Source organism: Macaca fascicularis, chromosome 2, assembly GCF_037993035.2.
Source record: "Macaca fascicularis isolate 582-1 chromosome 2, T2T-MFA8v1.1".
Taxonomy (NCBI): Eukaryota; Metazoa; Chordata; class Mammalia; order Primates; family Cercopithecidae; genus Macaca; species Macaca fascicularis.
The window spans coordinates 22737476-22764178 of NC_088376.1; the positions used below are offsets into that span (position 1 = coordinate 22737476).

General features: G+C 39.2%; 2 protein-coding genes and 1 pseudogene across 9 annotated transcripts in view; 1 reads left to right on the plus strand and 2 right to left on the minus strand.

Annotated features, from left to right (window-relative positions):
• TOP2B (DNA topoisomerase II beta) overlaps positions 1-14674 on the plus strand; it is a 66492-nt gene extending 51818 nt beyond the window's left edge. For all 4 annotated transcript variants that reach the window (XR_012430632.1, XR_012430633.1, XM_005545631.4 and 1 more), the window contains 9 exons: positions 17-211; positions 3086-3230; positions 3455-3616; positions 5438-5642; positions 6658-6737; positions 7925-8035; positions 11353-11478; positions 13052-13146; positions 14170-14674. Coding sequence is in view for 2 of the 4 variants with exons in the window: in XM_005545631.4 (XP_005545688.3) it covers positions 17-211; positions 3086-3230; positions 3455-3616; positions 5438-5642; positions 6658-6737; positions 7925-8035; positions 11353-11478; positions 13052-13146; positions 14170-14340 (1290 nt within the window). In the remaining 2 variants the exon portion in view is untranslated. The remainder of the gene's footprint in view (positions 1-16; positions 212-3085; positions 3231-3454; positions 3617-5437; positions 5643-6657; positions 6738-7924; positions 8036-11352; positions 11479-13051; positions 13147-14169) is intronic.
• LOC123571942 (U4 spliceosomal RNA) lies at positions 336-464 on the minus strand (annotated as a pseudogene).
• Positions 14675-14725: 51 nt separating the features above from the next.
• Positions 14726-26703, minus strand: part of RARB (retinoic acid receptor beta) — a 771619-nt gene continuing 759641 nt past the window's right edge. For 4 of the 5 annotated variants that reach the window (XM_015445023.3, XM_005545628.4, XM_065539841.1 and 1 more), the window contains 3 exons: positions 18931-19135; positions 17956-18114; positions 14726-16233 (listed from right to left, as the gene is read on the minus strand). In XM_015445023.3, the coding sequence (XP_015300509.1) occupies positions 16037-16233; positions 17956-18114; positions 18931-19135 (561 nt within the window). In that variant the 3' untranslated portion in view covers positions 14726-16036. The remainder of the gene's footprint in view (positions 16234-17955; positions 18115-18930; positions 19136-26703) is intronic. The other variant, XR_012430634.1, reaches the window with a different exon arrangement.

Sequence of the window (26703 nt, forward strand, 5' to 3'; positions counted from 1 at the left end):
TATAATTATATTTTAGAAAGTGGAAGCTCAAGAACGAGAAGATATTCTGGCTGGAATGTCTGGAAAAGCAATTAAAGGTAAAGTTGGCAAACCTAAGGTGAAGAAACTCCAATTGGAAGAGACAATGCCCTCACCTTATGGCAGAAGAGTAATTCCTGAAATTACAGCTATGAAGGCAGATGCCAGCAAAAAGTTGCTGAAGAAGAAGAAGGTATGACATACCTCTTGTCATTGATAGACTCATCTCTATAACGAAATATATATATAATTTTAAAAATTTTAATGCGTGTTTAAATCATGCTTTGTTTTATTCAAAATATATTTCAATGGTAATAGGAAATCATTCTATGACAGCAGTTGATCTATAGAAGGAAAACATATTGGTAAAGGATCACATATTGTATTAGCAATAATTGCGCCTCAGATAAACCTCATTGGCTACGATACTGCCACTGTTCAAAGCTAGATCACATATTGTAAAGAGCTACGTAATTCAGCTTTTAAAATGAGAAATAGAAACACTCCACTCAGCTGCCTTCTAAATTAAAATCTTGGAAGCCGGCCAGGCGCAGTGGCTCACGCCTGTAATCCCAGCACTTTGGGAGGCCGAGGCGGGTGGATCACAAGGTCAGGAGATCAAGACCATCCTGGCAAACACAGTGAAACCCCGTCTCTACTAAAAACTAGAAAAAAATTAGCCAGGCGTGGTGGCGGGTGCCTGTATCCTAGCTACTTGGGAGGCTGAGACAGGAGAGTGGTGTGAACTTGGGAGGCAGAGCTTGCAGTCAGCTGAGATTGCACCACTGCACTCCAGCCTGGGCGACAGACTCCATCTAAAAATAAATAAATAAATTAATTAATTAAAATAAAAATAAAAAACTTGGAAGTCAAAAAGAAAAAAGAAAAAACCCAAAAACCCAACCATGAGTATATCAACTTTAAAGTATAAGCTTTAGTTCTATGTCATAATCCGTTAAAGAAGACTTAGAGTGGGAAAGGGTCTGTTTGACTTACAAAGTACTCTGTCATCTTTTACTATTTACTTGTTTTTGTCCTTAGTTAAACTACTAAGCACATCCTATGTCATTGTCACTGATAAGTGCTATTGAGGATTAAAGAAAAAAATGACATTGACCTCACCTCAAGCAGGATGGACCGGAGTTAGCGAGAAGAAGAAAACATCAGAAAAATGTTCAGAGCTGAGGAAATGGGGTACATGTTGGTCTTAGAGAGGCTAATGTTTTTGGACAGGTTGATTTTTAGAATTCAGGAAGTATACGTTTAGATGTGTCCAACAAGTAGGTGGGAATATAGCCTCATTCTTACTAGAGCTTGAAAAATTAGCCTAAAGAGCTAGAGTTAGAGATTGGAGAGTTCTCTGTGCAGAGCTAATGTTTGAAGCGTAGGTGCATTTTGACACCAGAGTGGGCTCTCTCTTCTACTGTTGTGATAAACTCAGGTCTATACTGCTTTCCTCTTACTTGGCTCCCCACCGCACACAGGTTCATTTACCTAGACACTCTTGCCTGTCTCCTTCAGAAAATGGCTTCTTTTCAGTTGGCGTTTGTCAGATTCATTTCATCAGCACTCTTCTCTCTACCTTAAATGGTCCCCTCAAGTAACCTCATCTATGCCTAGAGCTTATTCAATTCGTACTGATGGCCCCTAAATCTTTGTTCCTAAGCTATAATGCTTTCAGGAGTGCCAAGCTCATAACCACTTGAATGCATGAAGCCCATCAAACTCAGCATGTCTGAAACTGGGCTCATTATCCTGATTTAAAAATCTGTTCTTTGCCTTCTCCCAGTTAATGACACTATCAGCCATCACTGATAGAAGCCAAAAACCTGGGAGTTTCCTCATTTAATCAGTAACTAAATCCTATTGACTGCCTACTAAGTAATTCCAAAATCCACCCCCTTATCTTGGTCCCATTTGACGTTGCTGTAGAATTCTGTGTTTTCTGTGAGATACTTTAAAGTGGTCCTCTTAACTCTCTCAGTTTCTAGTCATTTAATTATGATTTCTACCACTTTCTACTTCATTCCTTTAAGTTCTATATTTTACTAGTAGAATGAAAATTCTAAAAAGTCAGTCTGATTGTTATGCTTAAAAATCTTCAGTGACTCCCCACTGACTATGCACAAATTCTTGGTATACAGTGTTAGCACCTGTATGCCTCTGTGTGTTTCTCCTCCTGGCTACTTTCTTCTCACCTTTCCTTGAGTTCTAGCAGACTATTTCCTGTGTTTAAAAACCTAATTCTGTAAACATTTAATTCCTGTTAGATGACTTTGTGCCTTCTGCCTGGGATGCCCTTCCCTTCTTGCTTCTCACCTGACAAACTTAACGTGATTCCTTTAGAACTCAGTCAGAAAAGGTACTTCTCCATGGAGACTTTTTTGACCCTGCCTTGAGCAGAGTTTCTCACTTCTCCCCTCGGGCCACGGCTCTACCAGCCTCTATGTTTGTTATTTGTATTGTAATGACTCATGCTTGTTGTGTACCTCTGTGTTTTTAGTTTTTGTTTTTTTACCCCATAGTCTTAAGGTTGGGGTCTGCCTTACAGTGTCTAGCAGTGCAAGACACATGTTACTTATTTTCCTTCAATAATTTGAAGATTTTTAAAAAATTTACTTTTATCTTTATTTTTTTGAGACAGAGTTTCCCTCTCGTTGCCCAGGCTGGAGTGCAATGGTGTGATCTCGACTCACCACAACCTCCACCTCTCAGGTTCAAGCAATCCTCCTGCCTCAGCCTCCCCACTAGCTGGGATTACAAGATTTTTTAATAGTATATAAAGGCCTGCCTGAGCTATAGGAACTTATTTTGCAGGTACCTTTTAGCTAGTGGTCTGGAAATCCCTCTGATAATCAAAAGCGGCCTTATTTTTTATGGTTGCTTCTAAGTAGCTGTCATTTCACTGAATGTACTGGAAAATTAGAGTTATATGCAATATTATTTACTATAGATAAGTGAAGTAAAACATGGTCTGATCAAAGTCAGCTGTTAGGACCTCGTCAGAATCACAGTTTTTAAACTTCCTTATTTTTACTCGTGGTTTGATTTTCTTTTTATTATGTAGGGTGATCTTGATACTACAGCAGTAAAAGTGGAATTTGATGAAGAATTCAGTGGAGTGCCAGTAGAAGGTGCAGGAGAAGAGGCATTGATTCCGTCAGCTCCTATAAATAAAGGCCCCAAACCCAAAAGGGAGAAGAAGGAGCCTGGTGAGAAATTATTATAGTTTTGTGGGTGAGAGAGAAAAACCATATGTATAGAGTATTACTAGATTCTTTTGATTGTGCTCTTTTTCTGTAGTTGAAATAATGCCTTCAATTTTAATAAACATTTATTATTTTTAATGAACTTTTCATTATAACAATTTTATTTTTACTAATGACGTTTGTATAAATATGGGTACATACTTTATTGCTATTCTTTTGCTTTTTAGGTACCAGAGTGAGAAAAACACCCACATCATCTGGTAAACCTAGTGCAAAGAAAGTGAAGAAACGGAATCCTTGGTCAGATGATGAATCCAAGTCAGAAAGTGACTTGGAAGAAACAGAACCTGTGGTTATTCCAAGAGATTCTTTGCTTAGGAGAGCAGCCGGTATTGTAACACAACTTGATATTAACAGTAACAGTAATTTAATATTACTGTATATTATAGTTTAGCCTATGCGTTGGTATTGTTAGTATTATCAGTGTTGTTTAAGTACTAAGCCATTACTATTTCAGACGTTACAGTTAGGAAGAAGAAAAAAATGCTTTATAGAATGGTCTTTCTAGCAAAGTTGGACATAGATTTCTCTAAAGTGAATCATGTTTCCTTACTGATTTTTATTATAAAGTTTGGTTTATTATGCCTTCCACAGTTTGAAGATGTTTGGGAAAAAATGTACCTTGCCACAATACCAGCAATGATAGATCTATTAATATTAGAAGTGCTTTGTGGTTTTATTTTTGTTTGGTTTCCTACCCCTTGTATCATAAAAAATTTCCTCCTGCTTTAGAAGTCTGAGTACATAGCTCTCTTTTAGGTAATGATAGTGGTATGGGTGAACTGCGAAACCCCATTTTGCTATTATAGTAATATAGTACTTGTAAGAATATAATTTGATCCTTTCTGAATTTTCATTAACAAGAAGTGTTGACATTATTAACATCTAGTGAGTTTTCTATTTTGTACATTCTTCTGAAATTTTGTTATTTGAAAATTTGTCCTAATTTATTAAAATGAATGATACAGCATTGTGGGTGTTTACTTCTGAGAGATACATTTTTAATTATATATCAGACCTTAAATTCTTTGGTTCTGTAATCACCAGGTGATTGAATTTCTTTCCCTAGTGTACATAGGTAGCATAATATAGGTGAATCTTTAATATGAGTAGTTTAAGTTAAATGAAAATTGTTTATTAAATGCTTTAAAACTGTATTTACATACATCAAAAGTGAGGTGTAAAATTATGTAACATCCAAGTAATTTAAAAATTTTATTCCATAATACATGCTAGAAATTATAATCAAACATACTTGCTTTATAGCAATATGCCTTTCACTATAATTGGTATCTTTTTATGCATTGTATTATTGTTTTGTGAATATATTGAGATCTTTATGTCTCCTGTCTTTTCTCATTCATCTAAAAAATTACTCTGTTATTTCATAGTAAAACTAACTCTGAAGAGAAGATAGAAGTTTTTATCCAAAAAGTTAAGAGAAAGTTTAGGTGTTGGTACTGTGACTCACACCTGTAATTTCAGCACTTTGGGAGGCGAGGAGGGAGGATCACTTGAGATCAGGAGTTCAAGACCAGCCTGGGTAACATGGCAAGACCCTGTGTCTAAAAAGTTTTTTCTTAAAAATCAGCCAGGCATGGTGGCACACCTGTAGTCCCAGCTACTCAGTAGGCTGAGGGGTGAGGATTGCTCGAGCCCAGGAGTTTGAGGCTGCAGTGAGCTACAGTCATACCACTGCATTTCCTGTCCAGGCAGCAGAACAAGACTCTGTGTCAAAAAACAAGAAAGTTTAGCACTTTTAAAATAACTGTGAAATTTGTTGTTTGTGATTGCAAATATGGGAAACATTATATTCGTTGTCATTTGTATAATGGCTGTATGAGACAAGGCCATATTGACTACTTTCCTTAGCGTTTTTAATTAACTATATCAATAAGTACATTAGTTTATGCTCTCCTAACATGCACAGTATTATCTGGTAGCCTCCTGGAAAGTGTAAGACAGACATTAACACTACCAAATAACTAAGGCCAAAGTTGTTGGCTTTTATTCTGTAAATGCTTGCCTTTTTTTCTTATAGTATTTTTAGAGATGGTCAGAATATACTTTAAACGCTTTATCAGTAATAATATTTCACGTATATAAAGCTAGGATTTGAGTTTAACATTCATTTTTATTTTTCCTCCTAGCCGAAAGACCTAAATACACATTTGATTTCTCAGAAGAAGAGGATGATGATGCTGATGATGATGATGATGACAATAATGATTTAGAAGAATTGAAAGTTAAAGCATCTCCCATAACAAATGATGGGGAAGATGAATTTGTTCCTTCAGATGGGTTAGATAAAGATGAATATACATTTTCACCAGGCAAATCAAAAGCCACTCCAGAGTAAGTAATGCTATTTAGTGATGTGGTATAGTTAGTTGTAAACATTTGCCACAGATATTATAGTGAGCTCTTCTAAGAAATTGTTATTCTAGGCAAGGTCTTCTTCATGAAGGAATCAATCTTGTTAATATTGCAGCTGTTCCCATCACAGTTGCTGTAGTTTAAAGGAAGGATTGGCAAACTTTTTCCATAAAGGGCTCAATAGTAAATGTTTTAGGCTTTGTGGGCCATATTGTTTATGTCACATCTTCTTAATGCTGCCATTCTAGTAAAAAAGCAGCCATAAATGATACGTAAATAAATGAGTGTAGCCATGTTCCAATAAAGTATTATTTACAAAAATAGGCAGCAGGCCCATGGGATATAGTTGGACAACCCCTGGTTTTGAGAAAACTTACTAAGTCCTTAGAATTGGGTGGTTTGTTTCTTCCCTAAATTTGGCCTCGATAGATTTTTCTTGCTTTTGGTGAGCATGAACACATCTGGGATTTGAGGTTTGTGAACTATTTTCGATTTTTTAAAAAGTATTTTCTCACGTATTACAGTTGGCCTTCACCAGATCCTGAAATAATTGCCCACCTGTAGTCTTGAATTAGAAATAGGATTGTTGCCAGGTGTGATGGGGATTCTGTCTTTCTCCTTGGGTTTTTGTCCATAGTTTGCTGATCTTAAATTCTGGAATGGTTATTTCTATCAACTATAGAATTTGGTTTAATAGTATTTTGAATAACTTTAAACCATTGCTTAGTTTCCATTCTTTTTTATATTAAATAATTGATTTGTATGGTGTCTGTGTGCATATATGGTGTGTGCACATGGATCATGGATATGTGTGCACACTTTTACACGTAAGAGAGAAAGAGTTTTATTACCCTGTCTTTAACAGAGAAAGAAATGAAAACTAAAGTTTTGTTCTGTGATTATAATCCTGCAGTATGTATTATATATAATTTATCAGGACTGAAGTCAGATATTTAAATTGTATCCTCTGTGGTGTTTCTTTTCTTTCTAATAGAAAATCTTTGCATGACAAAAAAAGTCAGGATTTTGGAAATCTCTTTTCATTTCCTTCATATTCTCAGAAGTCAGAAGATGGTATGTTCATTTAGTCTTTTCATTAGTTACTGTACTTTTGCTTTTAGTGGTGGAGAGAAAACAGTAAATAAATCGTTAGGTCATGATTTAGCTTCAGAATTTTTTATAAGTAGGAAACTTCCTTTTTATATTTTGCTCAAGATAATAAGATTTCTTTACTTTTTCTGAGGTGATTCCTAACTCATTGGTCAAAATAGGCATTATGGAAGCATTTAGGTGGACACGCAAATGCTTATCTTTGTTTATGGGTGTGAGTGTATGTGTAGTGTTTTAATGAGAGACAAGAAATAATGAAATTTTGAAAGCTTGAAATTTGATTTTCATGGCAATGTGAATGTATATACTACAGTTTTCTAAATCTGTAAGGGCACCAGTATGATTGCAGATTGGTTTTACTAAACCCTAGTTACCTGAGAGATTAAAACCTTCATAAGAACAAATTTAATTGGTGTATATACTTTTTGTTTCCTATATTTTTTTTGTATGGAATTTTTAAGGTTATTTAATTTATTCACGGTCATTTTTTAATACACACATCTATACATTTAGACATATTTGGTGCATGTTCCATATGTATAGATACTCATTTTTGACAGTGTGTCAAAAGAGTTGTATAAACATATTTATTTACATCCAAGTAGCTATTTTAAAAGTTTGTGCTATGGTGTTAGGGAAGAACGGATTGATTAAACTAATTTGCATGCAAAAGTAAACTGAAGGTGAGCCTGTCTGCCTTTTGAATTAGTCTTCAATAATTTATTTTAAAATAGGAATACTTACTATTCTTTTAGATGTAAACATTGTTACTGATATTCCTGAAATGGTTAATAGTATTATTTATGTAGGTACTAAAATAATCCAGTGGAACATTTTCATATCTCATTTTAAAATAAATTGTCAGCATGTATTTTTGAATTGGTCAGTTATGTTTTAAATATTTAACATTTAGTACTTTTAATTTTTACTACTTTATGCACTTCTGTGTTATTTCACCACAGAGTTAACATTTTTGGTGTATAACTGATATGTTTTATTTTCTGCTGTTTGTATATTGTGGATTATCTGGTCACATAATAGTAACATAAGATCAATTGTCTAGCTAAAGAGAAGTCATCAGTTAAGAGTCAAAGTTTACTGAGAGATCTTTATAATATCTCTTTACTAAAAGAAGGCTTTGCAATTTTTAGATTCAGCTAAATTTGACAGTAATGAAGAAGATTCTGCCTCAGTTTTCTCACCATCATTTGGTCTGAAACAGATAGATAAAGTTCCAAGTAAAACAGTAGCTGCTAAAAAGGGTATGTACTTATATTTGATTGAGTTAAGCATTGCATAGAGATAGTTAATGTAAAAGGAAATGTAACTTAATTTGAAACTATTTGCATTTTTTATCATAAAACAATTAAGAAGTATAAGTGTTTACAAGGAGAACCTCTCTTGTTTTCTAACCATGTGAGGCAATTAATAAAATTCTAACCATGTGAGGGAATTAATAAAATTTCTTTAAGACTTCATTTTAAAGCTGTTGTAATTATAAAATAATCCCATGCATTGATATCTAAAGATAGCTTTCTAGAAAAGCTCCCTTGTGGTTAGGTTGTAATGGAGATTAAAATTTTGTCTTGCTAGTAGCCTGCTTCTGTTATCTTTGTTGATCATTACTCAACTCCTTATGTGGAGGGATTGATCAGTTCAGTGGAGGTCCTCTTTTTCTATGTGAGTCATGCAGCTTCTCTCTTTTTCATAGCCTTAGATTGGCCACAAAACACTTTGAGTTGATTAATGGATCTCTTACTAGTACCAAGATATATGTACCTTGGTCTTTCTGAAAGGGGTCAGTATTTGTGCTTTGTGTTTGAAGGATGATACTTAAAAAAAACCCCACAAATCTAATTGAGATGTGTGCTACTTAAGATAGCAAGTAAATAATATGGATTGTTCCCTCAAGGATTTTAAAAATTCACAACAGACAACCTCATTACAGACACACATGTATTGAATGTAGTAGAACAATTTTGAAAAGTCCTGCTTACTCTGACTGCACTAGAACCATATTGAGAAATTGGTTATCTACAAGAGTCTCTGTAGCCAACACACTGAGTGACCTACTCATGTCCCAGTGCCCTTACTACTTAGTGCACATTAGGCAATGTCTGCATTCTTTGCCTGAGGACTTCCTCTTTGCCACTGTGCTGGAATATTAATGCTCCCCTGCTCCCAGCTGCCTTTAACTAGTGGATTGAGGAAAGTTGTTCTGTAAATATCTCAGTGTCCTTGCCTCTCATGTGAGCCAACTGTGAGATGTGTGTTTCACACTGGCTCTCAAAAATTTCTCGTGGAATTAAGCTCCTAGAGTGATGATTGGCTTGATAACTTACCCATTACTGGCTGCCTTCTCTTCGTTGTCTCATTTTTGTCTCCCTTTCCTTTACCTCTCAGATAAATACTTATACTTAAATCCTTACTCTAGGATTAGGCAGATTGGCCCAAATCTGGGGAACCCAAATTGAGATAGACCCTCTAATTTCTCTTTTTTTAAAAAAAACAGGCTGGGTGCAGTGGCTCATACCTGTAACCCTAGAACTTTGGGAGGTCGAGGCAGGGAGATCACTTGAGTTCAGGAGTTTGAGACCAGCCTGGCCAACATGGCGAAACCCCATCTCTACTAAAAATACAAAAATTAGCCTGGTGTGGTGGCACGTGCATGCCTGTAGTCCCAGCTACTCAGGAAGCTGAGGCACAAGAATCGCTTGAACTCGGGAGGCAGAGGTTGCAGTGAGCTGAGATGGCAACACTGCACTCCAGCTGGGACGGTAGAGTGAGACTCCATCTCAAATAACAACAGAACAATCAAAAAACATCTTTTTAAAATAATCTTCATATGAGCATCTTATAAACACCCTGAAAACTTAGGAGCCATATTACTTATTGAAACATACCCCGTTTCCTTCATAGAACTGTTCACCCATATTGAACCTAATGAGTTTAGCATGACTAAAAGGCTAGAATATCATGGCACCTATTCTACTTGCTTCCTTCTTTAATAGCTGAACTGGCCTTGTCTAAGTTGAATAGGTGACTGCCTGTGTGGTGTGATTTCAGGGACCCCAGCAAGTCCTCGACCTTCCTCTAGTCTCCCTTACAAAATACAATTCCAATTAAAATATCATTTCAAGAAGAGGATGCATGACATCCCTCTGTGGGATTGTCTGCGTTAACTCCAAATTGCATATATTATACAAGTTAAATTCTGTAGTTTACAGCAGAAAGGCAGCTGTAGTACTCAGATATCTGACCTGTTTGCCTGGTAAATTGAAAGTGCCATGTAACTCCAAGCAAAGGAAAAAAAGTGGTTCCTAGAACACCTGGCTGAGTTTATACTCCCTGCCGGGAGCTGCCCTGTGGTTCTTGTGGTAGATATAGTCATGAAAAACCACACAATATGGGTGCCACTTTCCTAGGGCTCCTCCTGCTCTTGGCTCATGATCTTGATCTTGGCTCACAGCAACCTCCCTTGCCTGGGTTAAAGCAATTCCCCTACCTCATCCTCCCAAGTAGCTGGGACTACAGGCGCACGCTACCTCGTTGGGCTAATTTTTTGTATTTTTAGTAGAGATGGGGTTTCACCATGTTGGGTAGGCTGGTCTCAAACTCCTGACTCCAGGTAATCCGCCTGCCTTGGCCTCCCAAAGTGCTGGGATTACAATAGGTGTGAGCCATTGCAACTGGCCTGATTTATCAGTTTTCACATAGAACTGCAGATAAAGCTGTAAAACAAGGTCTATTTTTCAAAATTCAACAAAGCAAAGGCCTTGTATCTATTGTCTACTTATCTAGGACTTTATATTTCTTTCCATATAAAAATGCCAACTCTGGATTTCAGCTTTTGAATGGAAGTGAGTTGGTTTCTATTCATTGTATTTGAGGATCCCATACATTTTTTTTTTCTCTAAAACATTCTAAAAGGACTTGATCTGTGGTTATACTTGGGTTATAATTAATTTATCAAATATGCTACTCTTTTGTCATGACTATATTTAAAAGTTACTGCTTAATTTATTTTTAATGGCTCTTCCTTAAAATGTCTTAATTGTATTACCTAAGGGCAAATTATACATAATTAAATAAAAAGCATTTTGTCATCTATGAGAAATTGTTTGCCTTTACATTGCCGCCAAGCAGAGAGAAACCATTTCATTAAGGTGACTCAATTTTTTTTTTTTTTTTTGAGATGGGGTTTTGCTCTTGTTGCCCAGCCTGGAGTACAGTGGCGTGATCTCAGCTCACTGTGACCTTCTGGGTTCAAGCGATTCTCCTGCCTCAGCCTCCCAAGTAGCTGGGATTACAGGCACCCACCACCATGCCCAGCTAATTTTTGCATTTTTAGTAGAGATGGGGTTTCACCATGTTGGCCAGGCTGGTCTTGAACTGCTGATCTCAGGTGATCCACCCAACTTGGTGTCCCAAAGTGCTGGGATTACAGGTGTGAGCCACCGCGCCTAGCCAGGCAACTCAGTTTCTAATCAGCTATGAGAAATTCCATTTATATAGGACTCTCTTCAGTTTGATTTGTTGGTAAGTATATTGACCTGTGAAATGGAAATTTGCTTACTAGGAAAACCGTCTTCAGATACAGCCCCTAAGCCCAAGAGAGCCCCCAAACAGAAGAAAGTAGTAGAGGCTGTAAACTCTGACTCAGATTCAGAATTTGGCATTCCAAAGAAGACTACAACACCAAAAGGTGAGGATTATCTTCTTATAACCCTTTAAACATACACTGTATGGAAAAGATGGAATTTTTTCTACCTCATTGAATTTAGAGAGGCTCGGTATCTATTTTGTTTTAAATTGCTTTACTCCTCAGTAAGGGGTGTGTCTAGGAATCAGTGCTGAATATAGTCCAAAGGAGGTATAGCAATTTAGTTCAGTCACTTTGTTTTACAAATTAAAAAAACTGAGGCTCAAAGAGGTTAAATAAGAATCCCTAAGAATGGTCCAAATTCTCCCCTGCAGCCAACTCACTGAAAGTTGTTATTAAAAAGTCAGATTAGCACTCCACACTAACTAAACTGTGACACTTATTGTAATGGGCTAGATCCAGGACTCTTAGGCTAGAACTTTTTTTCTCACCTAAGAAATAACTGTACTCAGGACCACACAAGGAACCAGCTCCAGTTCTCCGTGGCATCCCTTCTTTGTCTCCAGAATCTGGAAAGCCCTTAAAGATGCTTTATAAAATATGTTTGTAAGACATGATATGCTCTGAGGGTAGCTGCTCCATCTTTTATTCAACTGAAGGATATCTTCCTCGGTGTGGCTCTTCTATTTCTTAAAGGAGTGGTTGGGATAAGGAGCTGTGGACCAAAGGGAAATGGGGATAATAGGGTGGAAAAGAATCATAGGGACTGGGAAGGTAGTACTCATGATATGCAGGATTGAAAGCCTTTATCAATTCAAAAATGCTATTTCCCTGATTAATTTGATCAAATATGACATCCCAAGATTATGTAAGGCTATCTTTGTACTTGTCCAATCTAGCTGTCAAGGAATTTTTAAAGATTTAAAATTAATTGCTATTTAGTTCTATTTTATTTCATTGGCATCATTGTGGGATGGAGAACATCTGGCCCCTACTTAAATATTACCTTTTCTCCTTTCACCTCCAATGATGAGAATAAGAGGTTAGGTAGATGAAAAAAATGCTGCATGTGCCAAGTCTAGGTCTGAGAAGGAATATGTATTTGACATTTTATAGTCAATACTGGTGGTTCTCAGATGGTGCCACTCAACGTGGGATATGCAATTGGTTGTTACTAGTCTTTGATAAGTAAAACTGAGTAAACATTTAGACCTTGATGATAATTTTGTGTTAATAAAACAGCATGTGATTACATTTTTTAGTAATTTGTGTTCTATTGTATTTTTAAAAGTATTGGCCCATGACAAATTAGAAATTAAAAAAAAAAATTTAAATCACATGTAATTTAAAAAATACTTTTCCAAGGTATTTCCTTTTCAGGCTCAAGGACCACATAGCAAATACAGATGTTTTATGTATGAAGGGATTCATCATTAAAATTTGTCTTTGGGACTTTCCCATTAATTTAAATATATTTGTGAAAAAGTCTTTGGTCATGTCAATCCCAGAATTGAAATGCTACTGCCAAGTTGTTTATAATCACTCATAGTAAGAGATTAGGACTGCAGTGTTCCACTGATTGGGCATGCCAAAGAAATAAACTACAATGTTGTGGCATTTATCTTTTTATATTGCACTTACCCATGGAAGAAAAAACCTTTTGTATCATTTTAAGGTAAAGGCCGAGGGGCAAAGAAAAGGAAAGCATCTGGCTCTGAAAATGAAGGCGACTATAACCCTGGCAGGAAAACATCCAAAACAGCAAGCAAGGTAACTGGGAACATCATTGCACATTAGTGCATGGCTTTTTAAAAAAAGATCTGTAACTGACTTAGTTTGCTTATTACTACAGTCCTGGAACAGCTTTCCACCTAGCATCTCATATCAATATGGGGCTTGTATATGGTTAAGGAATTATTCAAGTATAAATGTATATAATCAGGACTAGTTTCTAAATAACAGTGTGCTATAAATTAACCTACTTAGAATCTTCCATTTCATCCATTGAGCTATAGTACTGTTATGTTACCTAAATATTAGACTCTTTCAGACTAAAATATTATTTTTCAGACTAAAGACTGTTTCCTGTTAACTTGGATTTATTTGACCAGGGCTAATTTGATTTTTTTTTTAATTGAATTCATTTGACTGTGGCTAATTTTCCCAATTAGTCTGACCCTTTTCCAGAAGTACACTATTTTTTTTTAGGTAAATGAATGACATCAGCTACCTCCATCCCTTTTTTTCTCTTCCTAGTAAAACTTAAAAATACCAATGTAGATGATCATAGCTTTATGTTGATTTCCACACTGACCTTTTCCATCCAGTCATCTTCTGTGTCTCAGGTCCACCTCGGTGATGCTTTGCATGTTTTAAAACACTTAACAGTGCATACTCCACGTGGTGCGGGAGTCTTGTTTCCTCCCATGAATTCTTGATACGTACTTAGCAATAGGACACCTTGAATTTTTACTAATCTGGGCATTGTGCATACTTTTTGGGTAAAATATAATTTTAGAAATATAAGTGTTACATTTTTCAGGCTAGAACTTGGTAAATATGAAACCACCAAGGTAGCGAATTACTGTATGTAATCTTTTTCCTCCAAAAAATAAGGTAACTGGTCTTAAACTTAGGTTAGCATTACAACTCTAATTTTAAAAGTTCCATGATTTGTAATACTTCCTAAACATAAGTAAGTGAAGTTTAAGGAGTGATAGTTCTTCATACTAGTCTTTATTTCTTTTAATAACTTTTAAATCTAATCTAATCTATTGAAAAAAAAATATCTAGAAACCGAAGAAAACATCCTTTGATCAGGATTCAGATGTGGACATCTTCCCCTCAGACTTCCCTTCTGAGCCACCTTCTCTGCCACGAACCGGTCGGGCTAGGAAAGAAGTAAAATATTTTGCAGAGTCTGATGAAGAAGAAGAAGATGTTGATTTTGCAATGTTTAATTAAGTGCCCAAAGAGCACAAACAAACATTTTTCAACAAATACCTTGTGTTGTCCTTTTGTCTTTTCTGTCTCAGACTTTTGTACATCTGGCTTATTTTAATGTGATGATGTAATTGATGATGGATTTTTATTATTGTGGTAGGCCTTTTAACATTTTGTTCTTACACATACAGTTTTATGCTCTTTTTTACTCATTGAAATGTCACGTACTGTCTGTCTGATTGGCTTGTAGAATTGTTATAGACTGCCGTGCATTAGCACAGATTTTAACTGTCATGGTTACAAACTACAGACCTGCTTTTTGAAATGAAATTTAAACATTAAAAATGGAACTGTGTTTTCTGTCTCTTTACTGAAGATAAAGGTGTAGTAAAGGCTCCCACACACCTTTAAAATAAATATATTTTATTCTTTGCCAGGAGACTCCATGGAAAAAGGTAAACAGTATATGAACATAGAAAGCATTGTTAAACAAACAATCTCAATGTACAAACAGAGCCAGTGAAAGTACATCACAGACTTGCTAGTATATCAAAAAAAAAAAAAAAAAAAAAAAAATTCCACTAGTGCTTAAATGAGAACTAAGAAACTGACACTTGTATCTGTTAACCACTCTACCACAGCTTTCACTCTGCTTCATAGTGATTGAACAAGGTCAAAGGAGTCCGATTCTATGCCTGTGTCTTTGGGAGTTAGTTAATATTAGCCCCTCGGCATCAAGGCGGCTGGAAAAAAAATCCCAATATCAGGCATGAATCAGGAAGGACACTAGAGTTACATGGTCCAGGTGGTAGACCAGCCTGCTAATTATCCCATGAAATTTCCCTAATGGCTTGTGAACAGGTAAACAAAAACTTAACACTGAAAAGTGTTTCTGCCTTGGAGGCTATCATTACTGTAAAATTTTTTTTTTTTTTTTAAACTGTGTAGTTATGTCATTAAACAAGTAATAAACCACTTTTAATTTAAAGTGACATTAACAATTGAACAAATGACATTTGATTAACTGAACTGGCAGTTACAATGATACAGAATTCTCTTCTGCTAGTGCAGGGAATTTGTATACTTTTACTGGGCAACATGAAATAAAAGATGCAGTTTGAGAGCATCAGAAAGAGCAAAGACAAGCTTCCATACTAACTAAATTAGAATATCTTCAGTCTTATCTTGTCATACTGTACAATAGTCCTGTTTCCTTACCTTGATGTCTTGACTATTCCATGAAAGCAAGACAGTTATCTTTTTGAACGTAGGTGGACATGTAGTCTGTTTCATAACCTTGGTGTCATGGTTATTTTGAGTATGCAAGACAAAAGGAAAGCACCAAACATACAGTATAGAAAGAACAGAGCCATACTTCTGTATGTACAAAGTCTTCAGAAACTTAACCAGGGGTAAATCATTTTGACTGGGTCTTTGCCATGCAATCTTGAGTGTTCAAAGAGGAAAATAGAAGCTTTTAACTAGTTTCTGGTTGCATGAAATGGCTGATTTTTTTAGAATTTGAAAAGTTTGTATTTCTAGGTAAGTTACACAGTGAGGAGTATATATATTGATACATACGAAAACTTCTTGGTCCTTCTTGAGTTTTAATATATTTTCAGTCCAAAAACTAAGCAGCAGTAAAAATGTTTTTTCTTGCATTTTAAATCCTGGAACTGAAGGTACTGGGGAATGTTTGAAGTAGCTAGAAAATGTCTTATTGCACAAGTGGTGACTGACTGACCCCACTGTTTTCCACTGAGCTGGGTGAGATGCTAGGACTGTGCTCTGCTGTGTTCCCACTTGAACTTGGGGTCAAGGGTTCATGTCCTTCAGAATTCTCCAGCATTTCTTGAATGAGAGGTGGCATTGATCCAGGAATTTCCATTTTCAAGGTAATTACACGTTCTGCACCTTTTCAAAAGAGATAATGGAAATCTGGTTAAGATAAGGAGTTAAGCTATGACAGATAACCAGGGACCAATTTTCATATATTTTAACAGAGGTGTTTCCTAAGACTGTCACTTAGGAATTATGAAATGTTGCTATCAGGTGGCTTTTTGTTGAAAAGGATCCATCGATTACTATCACACTCATAAATACAAAGATGTATTTGGAATGGGAATTGCATCCACCAAAAATCATGTTTGTTTGTTCTGAAGTTAGAATCAGATTGGGTTCTCAGCCAGCTCAGACTCACAGTATGTTGATAAGAGAGGGTCTTTTTATGATCTGCTAGAACTTTATTCGTCTTTTATGCAAGCAGTAACTGATACAATTGCTCCTTTTGATAACAGAAAATTATGCAAACAATGCCTCCCAGAGACCATCCGTATTTTACACCATTAAAACATTTTTTACTTTATGGAAAAGCAGCAGAGATATGGTGACATTTAAACTTGATGTCTTCGTTTCAGGAAATAACAATTTACAAAGAGAAGTTCCTGATGAAAGAAGTGTATCTTGAAAAAGACAGGTTGATGCCAGTTACCCGCAAACAGAGGAACTGACAATGTGCGGTTATTATTAACAACTTGATTTAGCAGCACTCCGTCCAGTACAGTACCCACTAGGTAGCTAAATCTGTGAAATAAAATTAGAAAAACAGTGCTTCAGTTGCATAAGCCACACTTCAAGTGCTCGAGAACCTCCTGTGTCTAGTGGCTACTGAAATGAACAGTACAGATTATTTCTGTAATTGCAGTAAATTCTGTTAGATATCACTAGTCATCTGTACAGAATGACAGTAGTAAGTTAAACAGCCTCGTTTTTAAAAGTCGAAGATACCATATTCACAACCACACTGGTATCTGCTGTTTACTTCTCTTAATCCCATGCAAGGATGAATTCAGAATGCTCATCGAGGAGACCTCTTAGAAGGAGCTCAAGAGTTAAGACTGCTTATCAAACAAGTTCCCTGTGCTTTTAAGCACTTTCTGAAATACAGAGTTTATTCCTTGGCTAGCAAACATCTTCAGAGAGAGAGTAAGTAGTCTGATGGGGAAAGGAGAATGACAATAACCCATTTGGTACCAGGGATAGCTGCTGAGTTTTGTCTCTACATAGAAAAACCTTACTGTTAACATTCAACTGTGATACAGCTCTAGGCACCTCTCTAATTGCTTGAGTTGCTACATAAACAGAAAATCACTAGGCAAAGAATATTTATACCTCTTAGGAAGGCAAGAATTCCTTTGCTTAGAAGTGTGCAGAAGGAAATCTGCCTATATACAAAAGAGCAATGGCTAAAGTGATTGAGAGAAACTTAACAAAGGTTTAGATATTCAGGAAAAACTGGAGTCAAGGTTACATAAACCAGAGGTGTGCAGAAAGCTGGAATTAAATGTATGAACCTAGACAATTAGCCTGTTATAGTACATTCTCTTGAAAACAATGTTTTTCTTATCGGTCAAGTTTTAAAGCTCTTAATCATTAAGATAGTTGAATAGGGTAAGATTTGAGGGGTTTTTTGGGGGATGGGGTGGGGGGGATACTATTTCTTTTGATTTCCATGAGAAATGAGTTCCAAAACTTAAAAAGCAGCCATTAAACATCCTGAATTGAATAAAGCGACACAACCTGGTAAGGCCCTCAAGTCCACTGTGTGACTACAGTACTGAGAACACAAAGACATACCTTTAGCACTGATGCTACGGAGATCTGTGATTTTCATTAAGATCTTTGGAAACATGTGAGGCTTGCTGGGTCGTCTTTTTCTGATATAAATTTTTAGTGCTTCCAGCAATGGTTCTTGTAGTTTATCTACTTTTGTCGGTTCCTCAAGGTCCTGGCGGTCTACATACCAGGAATAAAGTATTAAATAAAATCAGGATTTATGCCCTTTTCCCCTCTTCCTTGTTTCCTTATTCCTACTGAGTTCATTAATTTGGTAATTCAGTTACATACACAAATTTGCAGACTTACGCAATTGCTTTAAGCAGTGATACTTGAAAGAAAAAAAAACCGCCCCCCTTGGTGGTATAAACATTTTGATGGCTGGTTGCTTTTGTCCCAGGGAAAGAATTACCTCCTGTGACCAGAAGGTGTCACTACCGAACTGAATTAAAACCTTGAGCAGGATGGTTATTTTAGCACAAAGTAAATCGGCTCCTTAATTAAAGCCATTACTTTTTAACCACTTACGAGTCAGCCTCCTGTAGGCCAGTAGGGGTCACTACAGAGAAGAAAGCTAAATTTTATCCCAGTCCTCCAAGGGTTGGTGGGAGGGCCCAGCCAAATACTTGTATACCTACCCACTAAATAACAAACAGCACATACAAGTCCCTGGTCATCATTCAAATGTCCCCAGGCAATTCATTTTACAATAGTCTGATCCTACATTTAAGGGAAAAAAAAAAAAAAAAAAAAACCCTGTGGCAATTGGAGTAATAGCTTTTTGGGATTTCTTTCTGAGCTGAAGGATCCCAAATACCATTAGTTAATTTGTAACAACATGAAAAAATACAATGAACCCAGGCATGTGTGCCTGGCTTTATTCACATCTTTTCCCATGTAAACAACTCCAAAAGGGAAATGAGGAATTTTTTCACGAATGGCAAGTATCAACTGTTCTTCATGGAATTTCATGAGGCTTTTCTACATAGTTGGTACCTCCACAGATTAAGCAGATGGCACTGAGAAGGCCTGTTTCTGTGTCATCCATTTCCAAAGGCAGGAGCTGGTTGGCAAAGGTGAACACAAGGTCAGTCAGAGGACCAAATCCAGCATTGTGCATCTGAGTTCGATTTAGGGTAAGGCCGTCTGAAAAAGTCATGGTGTCTTGTTCTGGGGTATACCTGGTGCAAATTCTAAGAATCTGGAAGGGGAAAAAAAAAATTGATGGATGTTCTAAGCCAGCCTGTCCTGAAATCATCAATCAGATTTAAGCAGGAAATAACATGAAGATTTCCAAGAAGCTCTTACATCACATGGGGCAGTCTGTCCCCCTTTCACATGTTGAATGTCTTCTTTAGCTCTTTCATTAAGAGACTACAGAAGTCAAAACCTAGGGGCTGAAGTGTTTTAGGAAATACTAAACAGGACCCAAGAAATTCTGAGAAATATCTTTTTAAAAGTAATTCATTATTTGATTCAAATAAACATTTACTGAGTACCTAAGTATGTCCCAGGCACTGTGCCAGGTGCTGGAGGTTTTAAAAAAAAAAAAAAGATGAATAAGAGTCTAATTTTTAAGAGCTTACGGTGTACAATAAATGACAATATCATTTATTAAATGCATAGTATATATCAAGTTTTATACATACCCTATATTCAATCTTTCAAACAGCTTGGTAAAATGAATATTATTCTTATTTTACAAATGAAGGACTTAAGATGTGCCCAATGTCACATAGTTAACATGTAACTGAATCTGACTCAAACCCAAGTTAGGCTGACTCTCCCATGATGCCTCTGATCGCATAGTTACACAGACAGCTACAATACAAGGCACGTGAGTGAAACCAGCAAGGTGTTAGGGAGTTCAGAAGAAGGAAAGCTCAGAAATAGGCAAGAGGAAATCAAGGGCAGATCCATAAAGAGGTGGCATTTCAACCAAACCCTAAGGTGTTGACAGGATTTCTACAGGCAAAAAGCCTGAGTCACTCCGCCAGAGTCTCCCAGTCCCACCCAGTGTATGCTTGACACATAACCCTGTTGGCCCCCTGGGGCGCCAGCTACTGAGGAGACTCCTGCTCACTGCCCTATGCCTCTAAGCCTCACTCAGAGCAAAACAAACTGAAAATGCCTTGCTTCTGTCGATACTCAATCCGGGCTCAGGTTTCCACTGCCCTATGAAGCCTAGACGCTGGTGAGGAGCTCTGTGCATTCCAGAGCACTTCCCCACCCAGAACCACATTTCTGCACCAGCAGTAAAAGGTGTCTGACCAGGTTGCCATACTTGACTTTTCCCTCTGAAAAAGTTTCAGAGCTGCTTGAAACACAGAGAGAAGTAAATTGAAAGTGAACAACTCAGTAGGCTGAAGAAGTTGAGAGTTTTTCCCAGATACTGGCACTTAATTTGACTGGGTATAGCCCTGTGAATGTCCACCTCAGTATCAACCTACAGGAGGACAGATGTGATCGGAAAGGCCTGCTTTATTCCTGTTACATGGCCATGTGCAGAGACGAGTGGCCTCTGAGGAAGACACAGGACCCCCTACCTGGGAGGGAACTCCTCGTAGTAAAGCCTCTGCATCCTGCCCCTATTCCCATCAGGTCTCCTAAAACAAAACCTTCTGTCAAATCTCTCCTCTTGTCGGGGCAACACTGGGGGTTTGGGACCAGGACACTGCCCATGGGGAAGTCAGTCCCATCTGACTGGTGGTGGACCCACAGGAGCCTCACACCCAGTGGACCACATGAACCACGATGGGACAGTTGCACTGCGATGGTCACGTGCTTTTGGGTTCTCTGTATCTCCAAGAAGGCAGTGACCTAGGAGCCAGCCTTCTTCCTACACAGAGGACTCCAGCGTGTATACGGAGGAAGGCACCAGGACATCCGATAGAGTGAGGGTGCAGCGCCTCTGTTGGTATATTTTTTTAAAAGTCTGACTTCAGTGTGTTACTGGTTCAAACTCCAAGAGGAAAACTGTGAATGAGTAGCACTCTTCATCCCTAACATACAGTAAGACCTAATGTTTTACTGATCACCTAACCAGGTACCGTAACTAAACACTTGTGTATTATTTCTCCTATCAACCCATGAGTTGTTACTATTTGCTGGGGAAACACATCTGAATAGCTTATGCTAGGTCACGTAAGCTAGTAGAATGATTGGATTTAGGCTATGTTTTTCTAGAACCTGTGCTTTTAACCACTGCTCCATAGCTGCCTCATTTTCTCTTCATGCCAATACTCAAACCTAGACACCTCTCTAAGGTTAGATCACCTTTAGCCCAGTATTGACTTCAATATCAGCCTTACTGGGCACTTCTGTGCAGCACATAACTGCATAACTATTCACGGTGGCCTACCTGGTGTAGAGGGGTGCAGAGCTTGTGGCCTGGAAACAGAAACCTCATTTTATATTGGGAGGGGTGGTAGAGATATCTAAATCAGGACATGTCATCAAACTTCTTAATGCTCCTACTATATAATCAAGTGGCATAGTGAATTAGCAATTGACCGTTACTGTGAGTGGTTATCCAAACACTACCATGATCTCTCTTCATTGGATGGGTGGTTATTTTCACCTCCCAGATACTTGCCCAGAGGCCCTTCTGAGCTAGCCCAGCCATTTCCTCTGGGTTCCCAACTGGTTGACTTATTTCACTTCACCCTGGTAACTAATGGGGTATGAAGCCATTCTCAATGTCAGAGCAGTAAGAAAACTCAGAAGTCATTGGGCATAAAGCCTCACATTTCCCCTGAAAGCCCTGGGAGATCAAGTGTGCCCAAGATCACACAAGCAACAGTGCTAGAGCCTAGAATACAGGTCTTCCAATCCCCAGCCTGATGTTCCTTCAACTACCTGGAGAAACATGAGGAAATACTGCCTATGCAGGGAGTTATCAAGTGACAGTCAAAGTTAGCACTTTGGGAGGCCAAGGCGGATGGATCATCTGCAGTCAGGAGCTCGAGACCAGCCTGGCCCACATGGTGAAACCTGTCTCTACCAAAAAGCACAAACATTAGCCAGGCCTGGTGAAGCACACCTGTAGTCCCAGCTACTGGGGCGGCTGAGGTTGGAGAATCGCTTGCACTGGGAGGGGGAGGTTGCAGTGAGCTGGGATCACGCCACTGCGCTTCAGCCTTGGTGACAGAGTGAGACCCTGTCTCAACAACAACAATAACAACAACAACAACAACAACAAAGGTAGTATGCTCAATATTTATGGGCCCCGAATCCCCGGATACATTTCTAGTCTGGAATCAAATGGGTACTAAATAAGGCTTTGCATCTTTAACGTGCTGCCAAGAAATGAATGCATGAGATCTGTCCCCTGCAAAAATGCAAGAATCCAGAGATTTGTCGGAAAGGAACAGAAGACCAGGATTTAGGACTTCGCAAATTGCCAATAACTCACTTAGAAATCCACATCCAAACTGCAGCCCTCAAATGTTTCTAACTATTCTATTCGAAAAGGTTTTCCTCCTCAAAAGGTAGAATGTATTTGGATTCTGATGAGGCATTTAAACCATGTTCTGTTGCCTCTCTTCCTAGAAAGTTCAAAGCCGAAACCAAGTACAATCGGTACCTCCAGAGAGGAACGCACGTGGCCTGAGGAGGAAGACTGCTCAATGTCTCCTTTTATCCGAGGAGCCTCCATTCGCTGCCCCGGCCCCAGCCTGAAACAGGATGGCCCCAGGTGAAACGGGCATCCTCCTCACTGCTTCCGGCTGCTTCTGTCTCTGGAGAGAACCCAAGTCGTTTCATTTTGTCACACTAAAATCAAATGCCAGTGGCAACCACCAAGTACTTCTCCCGGATTAAAACACTCTTTGTTTGAAAGGAAGGCATCTTATCTGGAAAGACCAGCATCCAGGCCCCACGAGATGGGTAAAAATAGCCTAGGCCAGGCTGTCTCACCAAAGCAGGGCCCTGTTGGACAACACAAAGCTCCAGTTGATGGTCAAACTTGATCCTCCTCAGGGCAAAAAGAACCTTCTCTTCTTGCCGTCAGCAAAGACAACTGTGCATGTCTCTACTGCTTCTGATGGGAGTGTGAGTTCTGTGTGTGTCTTGGGGTAGGCCTGCTTGATAATGGAACCCTGGAAGCATCTGATGATGCAGGACCCCAGAGGCAGAACCAGGGGCTTGTCCACCAAGCTGCCATTACCTCTCTCATGGTGGGGGCCTCTGAAGTGATCCCTTATTTCCATTCCTGCTTGAGTACTACATGGTCAATCCACAGCAGCCAGAGCATGTTGTCCAAAATGTTCACCAGAGGAGAAGACTCCTCAAATGACTTCTAGTCCCCTTCAGAATAGAATCCAGACTTCTTCCTGTGGCCTCAGTGGCCTCTCCCTACCTTGCCAACTTCAACTACTTCTCCTTTCCTTTGCTCATGAACTTCTGGCCATCTTGGTCTGCTTTGTGAAGCTTCAGTGACGCACCGCTGAGGCAGTGTTTGCACTTGCTTTTCCCTCTGGCTTCAGTGCTTTTCCCTGATCTTCACACGGCTCACTTCTCAGAGTTCAGCTTGAATGTCACCTCCTCTAAAGCCTCAGTGAAAATGCTTTCTAAAACCCATGATTTTCTATCCCATCATGCTTTTGGTTTTTGGAATAAGAAATAACATTGTTTTAAAATTGAGGTATAACATGTGGTGGTTTTAAAATGTGTGTGCAAATTCTTTGATCTTACTCCCTTTAAGGGGCGGAGCTTAATTCCCCTCCCCTTGGGTGTGGCCTGGACTTAGCGATTTGCTTCTAACAAATAGAATATGGTGAAAGTGATGGTGTGTGACTTGTGAAACTAGGTCACAAAAAGCATTGTCACTTCCTTCTTGCTTGCTCTTTCTTGAATCTCTTGCTCTGGGGGAAGCTAGCTGACATTTCAAGAGGACAGTTATCCAGCCCCATGGACAGGTCCACAGAGGAAGAAACTGAGTCCTCCCATCAATGACCAGCACTAAGTTGCTAGACAAATGTGATGAGTGATTGTGGAGGCAGAGAGCTTCCAGCCTCTGGAATTCTTTAGATGACTGCAGCTCTGACTGGTGTCTTGATTGCTATTTCATGACAGATACTGAGCCAGAACCACTCAATGAAGTCAGTACCAGATTCCTGAACCACTGTGACTATGGGAGATAATAATGCTTATGTTTTAAGCTGCTAAGTTTTGTGGTATTTTGTTACACTGCAATAGATGATGAATATAGCATGCAAGCCTGGAGCTGTACACAAATCTCAAGAGTACAGCTTAAGGCATTTTCCCTAACCATATACCTGTGCAACTACCACCTAGATCAAGATACGGGTATTTCCAGCACCTACCGGCTCCTTTGACTACTCCTAATCAAACCTCTTCCTCAAAAGTAACCATTATTTTGACCTCTATTCCTACAAGTTAGTTTTGCAAGTTCTTGAACTTCAGATCAATGGAATTATACAGAATATTCTCTTTTGTGTCTGATTTTATTCACTCAATAGTATCTCTGTGTGATTCACCCACACGAGTGTACACAGCAATAGTTCATTCTTTTTCACTGCTGTGTAGTATTCCACAATGCAAACCACCACCCTGTTTTCTTTTCTTCATAGCAGTTGTCACGATCTGAGTTTCCTGGCCTATCTCCCTTCTAGAATATGAGCTCCGAGAATGAGACTGCTGTTTACACCTGTCTTGCTCTCTGCTGTGTCTTTAATGTCTAGAACAGTGTCCTCCACACAGCAGGTGGTTAATGAATATTTCTTGAATGAACAAACTGAATTCCTTCATCAGACTCTCTTCTATCTTGTAAACCTCGGAGGGAGGCATCAAGGGATTGCCTGGTTTTCAGGCAAAGGAGAAAGCTCAGGTTGTTCACACATCTTGGTCACTCTACACTGATTGTGTTTGGCAACATGCGGGCAGATCCTGAACTGATTTGACAATCAATCCCCACATGCCTGTGGGAATGTTTAAGTAGTGATACTAGTAACAACGTTTAAGTAGAGATACTAATAACAATGACACATGCAGCACACACAGTGCCTGTTGTGATGAGTTCATGGGAACAGAACGTTTTCCCCAATGGGACCTGTAGCCAGCCTGCCTTCACTGAGGAGAAAATCCAGACGTTAGAAGCAGTAGGAGAGCCTTGTCACCGTCACTGTCTCTGGTTTGTAGACCAGCACTCTAGTAGCCATTGTTTTGCAATGTTAAGAGAAATAGATGGAATTATTTTAATAATCTAGTTTAACTTAAGATATCCAAATTATTTTTGTTTCAACATGTAATCAATACAAAAAATCATTGAGGAGATGTTATACATGTTTAAATACTATGTCTTTAAAAGACAGTGTTTATTTTGCAATACACACTTCACACCAGGCACATTTCCAGGTGCTCATGAGCCACAACTGCCTCACAGCTGCTGAACGTGACGGCGCAGCCCCAGGTGCTATTGCCTAGCCGCTCAGACACACCACTTCACAAAGGCAGCCTAGGCTTACTCAAGACTGACGATTACGGCTTATTTAGAGGAACGCTCACCAGGCACCAGGAACTAATTAACTCAATTCTTTATTCCAGCAACCTAAATGGGGAGGAGCTACTATTCTACTTATTCAATTGGTGGGGAAACTGAGGCTCAGAGAGGTAAGTTAGCTTCCCTAAGTTCACTCAGCTCCTACACGGCAGAGCTGGGATTTGAACCCAGGGAGTTGGACTGCAAAGCCCACCCTCTTAACCACTACACTGGCTACCCCACAGCAATTCCTGGTGCCTCATGCGGTAATCGTGCCACATCTACGGGTGGGTAAGCTGAGGTCAGGAGAGACCCAGGGCCTCCTCATGACGGCACAGATGCCCAGGCGCAATGCTGAAGCCTGAGCTCGGGCAGTGGGACTCCAAGGCCAGAGCTCGCTCCCCACCAGCCTGGGCTCTCATCTCTACTGAGTCCCAGGAAGGGGAGAGGGAGCAACAGGTTCACATGGGAACAGCCCTCCATGGCTATACAGCTGCATGGTCTCCAGGGCCTCAAGGAGCCACAAATCACATTTTGAAGTCACACAGGCCATCACTTTTGCGTCACCAGAAGCAAGGTGCCGCTGTGACTGGCATGGGAATATTTTCCTTGGGGGCAGTAAGGGCAGTGGGTGGGTGGCAGGACTCAGGAGGTCGTGTGTCTTGTAGGGAAAGACTTTAAATCTTGAAGCCTTAACAGACGTGACATTCCAAAGGCAGTATATATGCTGGAATTTGAATTGTGACTTTTAATTCATTTGCCCATTCATTCATTCACAACTATTCGCTAAATCCCCCTTTCGAGCCTGGAACTCTGCCACAGCGACCAACCCAAAGATGGTTCCTGCTCTCATTGAGACAAGAGACCGGGGAGAAGCTGCTGGGAAATGCACCTGTAATTACGCTGTGCCTTAAGAGCTTGGGACAGACCCGCGGTGTGAGGAAGGAATCGGGTGGCTGGTCGGGGAAGGCTTTTCTGAAGACATGGCATTTCGGCTGAGATGAGGAATAGGCCAGGAAGGATGTGAGGAGAAGAGGGTGGGCAATCTAGACAGAGGGAATGGGATGTAAAAAGGCTCTGGGTCAGGAAAGAGCTTGACTGAGGCTCGAGGCAGCGCCAGGAGGTGATATAGCCAAGAGAGGCGCCCTTGTGAGTTGGGCCAGATGGACACCTAGAATTTCCAGTCAAGCTCTTCAAGCCCGCCTGCCCTGCCCCCAGTTTTACCGCAGTGTTTACCTCCTTCACCCACCCCGCCCACCCGTCCTGGC